Raw genomic sequence first — 12340 nt, 5'->3', positions numbered from 1 at the left:
TGTTTAGAAAAAAAAAACCATTTTCTGTTTGTATCATCTTTTCACAATTACTATTGTGAATGATATGGTAGAGATACAAATAAAAGAGAACTTAACACAAGACATGATTTACAATTGTGAACCTTTTGTTAAACTTCAAAACCATTAAATTCCCATTAAATCCATGGCTTTCTTGGCCTTGAATATTTGCTTTATATAAACAGAGAGATCTATTCTAAATACAATTATAGCTGTGGGATTATGAAAGACATTTAAGGACTTTCTGTTTATCTGTTTGCATCGACAGCATAAATAACACAGCAGTTCTGCACAAGAAACCAAATTTAATATACATTTAATTCAGTTAAATTTGTTCAAGAATCAGTATGCAGGTGTTCCACACCGTTCCTGAACATAGTGTTGAAAAGTCCAAAAGTTCCTCTTTGATTGATCAACATTTTATTTGTTATGTCTGTTGAAATATTAAAGTACTGCATCTTACAGCCCTTTTTATATAAAGGGATTTGGCCTGTATGATAATAAGGTATTTGGCTGAATGTTTACATAAGTCTTGCAGCAGTAACAGAACAGTATTGCAATAAATACAACTCTACAGTACATATGATCAAAACATTGTTGTCATAAAGGTCTGTGAATATGACCTTGAATATGAAAACTAAGATTGCCAGCACTTTCACGTACATTAGTCATATGCGGTGCTGTAGCTTCAAACTACCTCTGAAGGTGGGTTTGGAAATTGCTGTTGACATTCGGTGTGCGTCTGCTCTTTGCAGTTAATGAAATTGAGATATTGAAAGTTCTTGGTAAAGTAACTTGCCCCAGACTGTGGATTCAAATCTGCAGTCACGTGTGGTGATGTGTGATTGGCTATAGCAATGCACAAGGAAGGAGGATTTCACTAGTGCACTTGTGCTTGCAGTATGCATTAACCAGCTGCATATTAAACAGCTCAGCTGATGGCTAGTGAAAACAAAGGCCAGCTGCGAGATCTGCTAACGGTATGGACATACTCTGCTAGCCTGCCAATGCTCTGTACTGAAACGGCGTTACACCTAAATAGCATTGTATGACATGGCTCACAATCATCATCGAAGAGCTAGACTGGCAGACTTTACCACTGCTACTTTATAGAAAAGAGCTTAATAAATGATACCAAACAATTGTCCATGATAGGTGTCAACCAGTAATTCATATCAGTGCATACAAATCATGTCCGCATTGAGAAACGGTTCAGTTTGTGAAACATTCAGGCAATTAAGATTTTTTTACTTCTCAGTTCTGAGCTTCCCAGCTCCAGTTAGGGAGGGTCATACTAAGGTGATATACTCAGTATAGTGACAGTTCCATGTTCCCTTGGCTGCAGAGCCCCATTCTTTTCCCCAGGAGCCCCTGGCGTGTAAAGGGAATGCGGTCACTTCTGCTCCAGGTGGATGCCGACAGCTCCGCAGCACTTGCCCATGCTCCTGAAGAGCGGTGAGATGAAGTGGTCCAGCACAGTGTTCCACAGGGTGCGCGGGCAACGTGTGTTCAGCAGGAGGATCTGCACACAGGGCATGAGCAGCCTGAAGAAGAAGCAGGAGAATACTGTGTGTTTCACAGACCAAGCAGGGACATCCACTCTTCAATGAAAAGAGGAAAATTGACGAATAATAATAATAATAATAATAATAATAATAATAATAATAGTATCATCATCATCATCATCATAAGAAGAAGAAGAAGAATAAGAATAGGAAGAAGAAGAAAATTATTTATTATCATATAAACAATCATAGTTGACATGCATATCATTATCTCATACCTAATATTTTATAGGAATATATTTTTTACACAGAGTTGTATAGAGCAGGCGGTCAGCTCAAGCAGGGATTTTAAGGGCTTGGCAAAATGCTGGATTCTGCTACAGTCTGGTGCACAATACTGGATAATCAGAACAATTTTTGGCCCCATTCACCCCTCCAACAATCCTGGGGGCGTTCCAGACTTGAGACTGGTCTGAACCAATTAACTGCACAGATTATCATCAAATGTAAGATGTTTATAGGCAGAATGGTAACCCTCCCAAATGGCTTGAAGCCATCCCAATTTTGAATTACCCCAAACCCCTGTAGTGTGAGGGCAACTGGAATCATGAACAGAAACCTGCAATAGCCAATGGGAGTCTTGATGACTGGGAAATTGAATGTTTGTTTTGCCCTTTGAGTAATCCAAAGTCACGTTGGAAGTTTCTGCTAAATCCCAGATTGTGAGAGACAGGATTCTGTTTGATTGTCAGCATAAACATAAAATGTGTATTGCTCCATCTTGGCCAAATCTGTGTTTGCAATCTAATGACTGAAAAACTAAAAATTGTGAAATCTGTCATTATGTGTGAGGTCTCATATTTTCAATATCAGTTTGGATCCTGTCGTGTGCATCAGATTTAAGCAAATGATGAGTAGAGACAATTGATGACCCATTGTTGATCCATTATGGGGTTTATGAAGTAGCTTCTACTCCCATCCTTAATGTGAACTGCCTCTTCAACAGACATACCATATATGGAGGCAGGACAGGACGGCGAAGAGTACACCACTGATCAGAGACACAGGTACAGCAAGCACGGTGGTGAAGATCCTGTAGAGCCACACTTTGGAGACTTCAAACAGGGTGTGGCTGCAGATCCAGACCTTGTCCGTGCTCCGCACTGACTGTGGCTCAGCAATCACATCCTCAAAGGAGACCTGTAGATCCAGAACCAGTTACTCACACATGATCCAGAACCAGTTATTCACACATGATCCAGAACCAGTTATTCACACATGATCCAGAACCAGTTATTCACACATGATCCAGAACCAGTTATTCACACATGAGGATTTTACATAAGCTTCTCCTTCCTCTGCTGATCCAGATAATTGCTTGACTTACAGTGGGTGACTTTAACCTATCTTTTTAGCAAATTTTGCAAAGTTTTGGTGGATTAGTGAGGGATCACTGTGCCCATGTCACTGTTCAACAGGACTCTGGTCTCTATGTCCTGCAGTACTGCTTCTTTAGCTTTGAGTGTTGTCTTGTCATGACAGAGCAGAACAGATTAGAACTGTCTATGTATACTGTGCGTATGTCTGGTGTGTGTGTGTGTGTGTGTGTTTAAATATATTTTTTCATCCAAACAGATATGGTACAATTAGGGACTGTGTTTACATTTAGGCTTTTTAGGCCTCCATAGTCTGATTTGGAGAGTTGCACTTCACAAGATCTTAAATAATAGACTCCAGGGTCACTTTCAGCCAAAGCAAAACATAGCAAAATGTAAAAGGTTGTGCATTGAACATCCTGTGTGCAGACTGACTGATAGAGCCTATCTGAGATGGTGTCTGAGAAGGCCATTCGGTATGTTCTTTTAAGCATTGGTCTCCATCATTATTGATTCGGACTACACCCCTGAAACACCCAAATGTACCTCAAATATACCTCAAAACCTCTTGCCTAACCCTAATGCTTCTTACTGTTGGGAAGAAGCATATCATTCAACCTGGACACTAGCAAAACGTTGCAAAACTTTTTCCAGATGAACATGCCCCAGACTAGGAGGCTGCTTAAGAATCTAAAGCCCTCTTGATCTACATCGACAGACTAAGCTGGATTCTGCCCTGCTACCTCTTGTAGCAGTCAGCCATTTTCTGGTGTTGGCTAGTAGTTGTTTTATTTTTATTTATTTTCAAATGTTTTCCCCAATTTTGATTTTGGTTATCAGCAGAGCAAACCTCCACTGGGTTGACTGGAGGGTGATTTGATTCACCAGCAGGTCAGGCTGTCGGTACTGGCTCATAATTGGCAGTTGAGCAGCCTGGTGCATTCCCCTCTTGGCCCATCAGGGTGTGACGACGCCCTTTCTTTTGGGATTAAAAAGGCAGGCAGTAACCTGCACACCTGGTTGATTTTCTGATCCTATCTTCTTGCAGTTAGACCTCATGGCCGTTAAAACCATAAGATCTAGAAACACTGATGCTTTAGCATCATTTTTGTTAATTCTTTGCTTGCTCTAGTTGCTGTTAATTTTGAGGCATGTTTTGCAAAACCTCTTGCCTAGCCTTGATGATGGCCTTGTCCTGCAGGTTTTAGTTGTTATGTTTGAGTTCATTACTAGTTTATTTAAATACCAGAAACCCCATATTCATATTCTTTTTTAGGAAATATTATTATTGAAGAGGCATTTGTTAATTATACTTAACTTACTGTCCTTCTTGATTCCCTGTATTTTATGTGGTTGTGAACTGGTTTTCAGGCTTCTCCCTGATCAGCTGAAGTTTGGTCATTGGTACCTCCACAATCTGTTGATTTGCAAATCGGGCCTTAGAAATTATACTCCTTTGGCTGTTTTCCTCCAGGACCAGACAGCTAAAGTTATGGTGGGTTTTCTATCTGTATCAGTTGCACTTCAAGTATAACTGACATAGATGAGTCTAGCTGTATTCATATGAGATGCAGAAAATTAGCTTGATCTTAAATACTTTTATAGAGGGTTTTACAGAGGGTCATATAGGGTTATAGAGGGTCATGTTTAACTATAACCTATACCCCAACCAAGATAACATGAATATAATAGTATTGGACAAAATATATCTACATTTGTCACCAAATACTGTAAAGGCCTATATCCAATCTAGATGCATATTGGCTTTCCCAGCTGCTATAAAAACTGCAATTCCATACCTGCTCCACTGACATGCCATTCAGAAATATATAAGGTTTTCATTGTCAGTGCAGTCAGTGTGGCTGACCATAGTACAGTTTTGTGAAAATATTACATTACATTACATTACATTACATTATTGGCATTTGGCAGACGCTCTTATCCAGAGCGATGTACAACAAAGTGCATACCCATAACCAGGGATAAGTTCGCTGAAAGACCCTAGAGGGAAGTACAATTTCAACTGCTACCTGTACAACAAAGATAAGGACGAGGGCCCTTTTTTTTTCTCTTTTTTTTTTTTGAGAACAAAGAAACAAACAAACAGAGCAAAAGTGATCAAAGTTAACTATCCAAACACTGCTTACCTAGCCAACTAAAAATACCTATACACAAAGCAAGTTACAGGGACAACAATTAAGGTTCACAGGGAGGTAGGGAGGGATGGGGAGAGGTGCTGCTTGAAGAGGTGTGTCTTCAGCTTGCGCTTGAAGGTGGGGAGAGATTCTACAGTTCTGACCTCAACGGGGAGTTCGTTCCACCACTGTGGAGCCAGAACAGACAGTAGTCGTGAGCATGATGTGGAGGTTCGGAGAGGGGGAGGTGCCAAGCGGCCTGTGGAGGCTGAACGAAGAGGTCTGGCAGGGGTGTAGGGTCTGATGATTTTTTGTAGATAAGCTGGGGAAGACCCTTTAACTGCTTGGAAGGCTAGCACCAATGTTTTGAATTTGATGCGAGCCATGACAGGCAGCCAGTGGAGGGAAGTAAGCAGGGGGGTGACGTGTGAGTATTTGGGAAGGTTGAAGACCAGACGAGCTGCTGCATTCTGGATAAGTTGGAGGGGTCTGATGGCGGACGCTGGGAGGCCAGCCAAGAGGGAATTGCAGTAGTCCAGGCAGGACAGAACCATCGCTTGGACCAGGAGCTGGGTCGAGTAGGGGGTGAGAAAGGGGCGGATTCTCCGTATGTTGTATAGGAAGAACCTGCATGACCGGGTCACCGCCACAATGTTCTCGGAGAGGGACAGTCTGCTGTCCATCACCACGCCGAGGTTCCTTGCACTGGGTGACGGCGTGAGTGTGGTATCCCCGAGGGAAATGGAGAGATCCAGATGGGGAGAGGTTTTAGCAGGGATGAATATCATTTCAGTCTTGCCTGGGTTGAGCTTTAGATGGTGGTTGTCCATCCAGCTCTGGATGTCACTCAGGCAAGCAGAGATATGGGCTGAAACCAGCGTATCAGACGGCGGGAATGAGACGAAGAGTTGGGTATCGTCCGTGTAGCTGTGGTAGGATAGCCCATGTGCATTGATCACAGGGCCACGGGAGCGAGTGTAAAGAGAAAAAAGAAGCGGGCCTAGGACTGAGCCCTGGGGAACTCCTGTGGTGAGGGGCCGAGGTGTTGATACCGAACCAGCCCAGGCAACCTGGAAGGAGCGACCAGAGAGGTAGGACTCAATCCAGTCCAGGGCTGTGCCACAGATGCCCGTTGCTGACAGGGCAGACAGGAGGATGGAGTGATCCACAGTGTCGAAGGCAGCAGAGAGATCTAGAAGAATGAGGACAGAGGAGAGGGAGGCTGCTCGTGCGGCATGGAGTGATTCACTGACGGAGAGGAGCGCAGTCTCTGTCGAGTGGCCCGATCTGAAGCCAGACTGATGGGGGTCTAGTAGGTTGTTGTTAGAAAAGAAAGAAGCCGGAGTTGACAAGGGAGGTGACAAATGGGAGAATGTCTGGTGTGATAGTTTGGAGAAGAGAAGAGGGGATAGGGTCAAGGGCACAGGATGTAGGGCGGTGGCAGAGCAGGAGTTGAGAAACATCAGAGTCTGTAAGGGGGGAGAAAGTGGAAAAGGAAGGGATGGGCCTAGAGGGGGGGAAGGGCACAGTGAGGGGGGCGGTGGTTGTAAAGGATCTTTCTTTCTCATCGAAGAAATCAGCAAAGTCATCAGCAGCAAAGGAGGACTGAGGAGGAGGAGGCGGTGCATTGAGGAGAGAGGAGAAAATAGAGAAAAGTTTCCGGGGGTTAGAACCTGAGTTCTGAATTTGTGTTTGAAAGTATTTGCCCCTTTCCTGATTTCCTCTATTATTGCATATTTTTCACACTGAATGGTTTCAGATTTTTAGGCACAATTTAATATTAGATAAAGGGAACATTCTCCTTAAGAATATTCTGGCAGAATTCATGCTTCCTTCAATACTGAAGAGTTGTCCAGGTCCTGAGGCAGAAAATAATCCACACACCATCACACTAACATCATTGTTTGACTTTTGGTTTGACGTTTTTACTGTGAAATTGTGTATTTGCGTTATGCCAGACATAATGGGACCTGTATTGTTCAAAAAGTTCCAGTTTTTACTTATCTGTCCATAGATCATTATTGCAAAAGCCTCGGGGTTCATCCAGGTTTTTTTTTTTTTTTTTTTGCAATTGTGAGATGAGCTTTGATGTTTCTCCTGGTTAGCAGTTTCCACCAGGCAACTCCCTCATGAATCCCTTCTTTGCAAAGTCTGTTTCTTATTGTAGAGTCATGAATACGGACATAGCCTAGGCTAGAGAAGCCTGCAGGTCTTTGGATGTTCTTCTGGGAGCATGTGTGGCTTCCTGGATAACAGTAGTTGTCACTGTGCCCTTGGAGGATTGTTTGGCAGGCCAGCCACTCCTGGGAATAATCACTACTGTTCCAATTGTTCTCCATTTGGTTTGGCAGAGTCCCAGAGCCTTAGAAATGGCTTTGTCACCCTTAATTCATTCAGTCATTCATTATCCTAACCCGCTTATCCTGAACAGGGTCGCCGGGGGGGCTGGAGCCTATCCCAGCATACATTGGGCGAAAGGCAGGAATACACCCTGGACAGGTCGCCAGTCCATCGCAGGGCACACACACCATTCATTCACTCACACACTCATACCTATGGGCAATTTAGACTCTCCAATCAGCCTAACCTGCATGTCTTTGGACTGTGGGAGGAAACCGGAGTACCCGAAGGAAACCCACGCAAACACGGGGAGAACATGCAAACTCCACACAGAGAGGCCCCGGCCGATGGGGATTCGAACCTGGGACCTCCTTGCTGTGAGGCGGCAGTGCTACCCACTGCACCATCCGTACCGCTTTGTCACCCTTTCCAGACTCATATATTTTAGACCTTTTTTTCTTATTTCTTCTAGAGTTTCATTTAATAATGGCATACCAGAACTATGAATTTGTCTGAATTAAAGCAGTTCTGCAAAGAACAATGGGCTAAAATATGTGCACCGCGATGTGAATGATAATATCAAATGTTTGATTGCAGTTATTGCTGCAAGCATTTTTTAAGATTAAGGGGGTAATTTGTATTTCACTGGGGTGTATGGGTGTTTGATATCTTAATGAGAAAGAAATTAAATAGTCATTTAATTAATATTATTTAATAAAATAATAGAGGGAATCAGAAAGGGGGCAAATAATTTTGCATGGCACTGTATCTCCACAGGAGGGTTTTATTTGGCAGGCTAGTCCCCACCTCGTCAAGTGTGCCCCCTCTGATCAATCAGGCACCTGAAATCTGCCTGCACCCACATTGTAAATAGTGCCTTCCTTGTGCCCAGTGGGCTGTGCATGAGCTGGTGAACTGCAGAGCGAAAATAGGCAGCAGCTGGCATTATGCATTTCACAGGACACAACCCCTTCTTGGCTCTCCCCTGGCTTGGGGCAGATCTACAAACTGCACTTTCCAAAATATGAAGGCAATTTAAAAAATAAAAATGGGGAAAATATGTAAAGCATGAATAAATATTGTTTAACCAAATACTGTATATATCCATATTTGCTTCAGGTTTCTAAAAGTAAACCAGTATAGCCTAAATCACAGTACGAGTGTCAAGGAGAAGATTTAGCTTCTTCTTTTAGCGACAGATGGGGTGTAAAGGAAAACACTCCCACATGCGACATGTTGCATATAGAGTGCTACACTTTTCAACATTGCCACAAGGTAGCAGCAAAACTACACCACTTATGCTCACTAAAATCTTATGCTTTAAAAAAAAAAAAATATTTCGTAAAGGAATATATTTTACTAAATTGTTATATGTTGGTTGATAGCACACTTTATATAAGGTACTTAAATGATTCCATTTAACAGGAAGGGAACTTCCCCTTCCTGTTAAAATGCAGAGAGCTGAGCTGTCTGAACATGGTCTTCATTCTGGTACGGTATGTGCTGTGTGTCAGTTACCTTCAGGCACTCATTGACTCCACGAGGGTCTCTCTCATTCAGCAGTGGCCTGGTGTCGCTCTGTGTGGAGATGACATCGTCCTCCAGGGGAATCTCCTCTTCATCCAGTGTGATCTGGGTCTCCTCTACTGAATCTTCCCTCATCATGGTGTCAGTCTCGGCAGAGAAGGATCCAGAATCAACAAACTAGGAGGCAGAGAAGCTTGCTTGCACTCTGCACTCGCACCCCAATCTGCCTTTCTAGGCTCGGCTTGCTGCCATGGCAGTGGGATATATTAGGAAAGTGACTGTGACCCCTGGAATCTCCATACAGCACTAGGTCGCCCCCACGTAGAGAGGCAGACATTTGAATAAATAGGTTATTAATACTTGGGTAAGATATTTCACTGTAAAAAACTGGCAATAAGGCCTGTTCACTTTTTTAGACATAGGTGAAAAAAAATTTGGAAAAGTATTTGATTTAATGTGTTTGATAACAGCCAGGAGCTTGAAACTCCAGGTGTTCACAGTGATATGGTGTTCAAATATTGTAATGTCTGAATGAGTGCACAAATGTTCATCCAGAGAGCGCAGGGTTTTCTGAGAAACAGCATTATCGTCACGCCATAGAATTTTTTACAGCAGCACTTACGACAAGCTTATGGCAGTGCCTAGTGTTAGCTATAATTACGTCTGTTTTGTAGATTTATATCCAACAGGAAGCAATCAGAAAGGTGGAGCTGGAAGGGGACATGGTGGAAATTTCCATAGCTCCATATCACCATCTTCTGGCCACACAGGAGATGTCATGCTCGGTCTGTCTCAGAACTTTCTTAGCACTCATGAAATGCGATCCATTGCTGCTGTTGATAGATGACTGTGTCTGAAATATGTTTTTCAGCTGTAAACAGTGGCCTGGTAACCAGCAGACACAGGCTTCTTGCATTCACCTATTTGCTTTTTTAGTTTTTTTGTGAAGTGCTATGCTATGTGAACTTTAACTGCGTATTTATTTATTATTTATTTCTTTATTATGTCAGAATTGATTTGTCCTCTTTTACCACTGTTAAACACAGCATGTTGATGGGGAAATGCTAGCAATGTCCAGAAGAGGCATTGTGACCACAGAGACCAGAAGCACTGAGATAGACGAATGGCATGTGGATGCATCATGTATAAAAATGCACATACTATGTGTTCATTAATGGGCTCGCCAGAGTGTAGTGTGGTTACGTAAGATCCTAACATGCTCTCCAGCTGTTCTCCTCTGTGAAGGGAAATGGTCAGTTATTGCCGTTGCCCAGGCAGCATACTGAGAAGGGCGGCCTGTAGGGTAGTGGTTAAGGTAAATGACTAGGACACGCAAGGTCGGTGGTTCTAATCCCGGTGTAGCCACGATAAGATCCGCACAGCCGTTAGGCCCTTGAGCAAGGCCCTTAACCCTGCATTGCTCCAGCGGAGGATTGTCCCCTGCTTAGTCTAATCAACTGTACATCGCTCTGGATAAGAGCGTCTGCCAAATGCCAATAATGTAATGTAAAGAAGAGCAACATAGGGCCAACTTATTCACACACGCTCCGTCTGTGGCAGGGAGTTCCAATGTAGCATGTCGGTAGTTTGCCCATTAGGCAGATGTCACAGCGATACTGCTTCCTGCTGCTCTGCTATATATCAAATAAAACAGATAGTTTGAACAGGCAAAGAAAAGATCTTTGCAATTATTATTCGGTCTCATTCGGAATTGATTTGATTAATTATGACACAAATCTGTAGCAACAGTATGATGTTTTCTTTTTTTAGTTTTGACACATACCTGATTCCGTGCTGCAGCATCATCTTCCCAATGGGCAAACTACCTCCAGCTACGTGGCAGCTACCTCCCACAGACAGAGCCCCTGCATCGGCCTTAAGTCGATGTGCTGTCAGGGTGGGTTGAAGGTTACGGCAATGGAACAACATTGTGCCTGTCTCCAGGAGGTGGGGTAATGTGGAAAATGTCACCCTGCCCTCAATGCTAGACCCCTCTGATGTTCTTCAGTGCGGAGGATTGCACAATGCACTTTCAGGAAAATGTTTTCCCCAACCTTTGGACCCATTAACAGATCATCCTCTGAATGCTATTAATAGCCAGCACTGGGGTACAGTAGCACTGGCTGCTTATAGCCTTTTTGAGATTTGTGTCAGCAGTCAACATAGATCTGAAAGATAATGATAGATTTGAATGAAAAAATGCACACCAGGGAATTATAAAGCTGGCTTCGGGGGTGGATGTGATTTTTCCATCAGTTTTAGAGGCCATTGTCAATCACTAGTCGAACGCAACTCCCCTAAGCAACTGATCCATTTTCATGATGTAATATATGTGCCTGAAAATGAATTATTCTCTCCCCCTGAATCCTGGAGCAACTTACAATGGTGCCTGTCCTATTGCAGACATAAACCAGCATATGGCTATGTGCTCATGACAGCTAACACGCTGATGAAGTAGACACACTTCCCATGTGCAATCCACTTCTGATGCAAATGAGATTTACAGCACATGCATCACTTCTACATAATGAAGGTTATATCTTCAGTCCCCCACTGATCTAATGTCTCATCTGTTTTATTACACCTGACATGAGTAAAACAGGAATAAGGAGAGCGATCAGGGCGGGAGAGATCTCTGTAGGGATGACAACATGCACGGTTCCTGGTTCCTGGTTCCTGTACTGGTGGATGGTTGGATGTGCATAGAACTGTAAAGATCACTGGGAGGCAGGGCTGGTCCACAGGTCTCACACACCACTGTTCCACTGTTCCTGGCTCCATGGTCTGTGTGGGACTATTTTGATGATTCATGCGGAGAAACGTATTTTGGTTGAGCTGTGCTAATGCATTTACTGACGTCAGCCTCCTAGTGAGCTTTCGTAACATCCGCAACGCCCCCCCCCTCCCCCCCCACCTACCCCAGTACACACACACTGCAATGTCAGAGTCAGAGTGATAATGTGTTTTAACCTTGTAGAAACCTGCCATTATCCACAATGACTGGGCGATTATTGTGTAACCAGATCCTTTCAAAAAATAACAGGATACAGGACGGAAGCAACATGGAACACTTGGGGATGTACCCACAATCACTGTGGACTGTGGAAAAAAGAGTGCTGTTATATCAGTTTCCTATATGAAAGCAGGAAGCATGTAAATGTTTAATCAGGGAAATTACGCTGAATACCTCAGCCGGCCACTCATCCATACCAGCGTGCGTGCCCCCAATCCCCCAACACCAGCTTAACTATAAATGGATGTTGGCAGCATTTTAGCGCTCCGTCCTCTGGCCACACCTGACTGTCCAGCTGTTCCGGTGGTTACAGCATCCTCAGCTCACATATGTCACATTGTGCCTCTGTTGACTACCATTCACCTTCACAATTTCTACACATGCAAGGTTCTGTTTCTCTGTGAGTAACACAGTGGTCATTTGTAG

At 43.4% G+C, this 12340-nt stretch overlaps 1 protein-coding gene across 1 annotated transcript; it reads right to left on the bottom strand.

Moving 5' to 3' along the window:
- Positions 1-303: 303 nt before the first annotated feature.
- Positions 304-9145, bottom strand: LOC133139210 (caveolin-2-like). Its single transcript, XM_061258603.1, has 3 exons — positions 8893-9145; positions 2536-2723; positions 304-1562 (listed from the first exon to the last, which is right to left on the bottom strand). Exons 1-3 carry the CDS (start codon positions 9037-9039, stop codon positions 1412-1414), a joined length of 486 nt encoding a protein of 161 aa, XP_061114587.1. The 5' UTR covers positions 9040-9145; the 3' UTR covers positions 304-1411.
- Between the last annotated feature and the right edge of the window lie 3195 nt (positions 9146-12340).

This window comes from Conger conger, chromosome 10 (genome assembly GCF_963514075.1).
Source record: "Conger conger chromosome 10, fConCon1.1, whole genome shotgun sequence".
NCBI classification, from domain to species: Eukaryota; Metazoa; Chordata; class Actinopteri; order Anguilliformes; family Congridae; genus Conger; species Conger conger.
The sequence above is the reverse complement of the archived record's forward strand: the minus strand, read 5'-3'. Positions and strand labels throughout refer to the sequence as shown.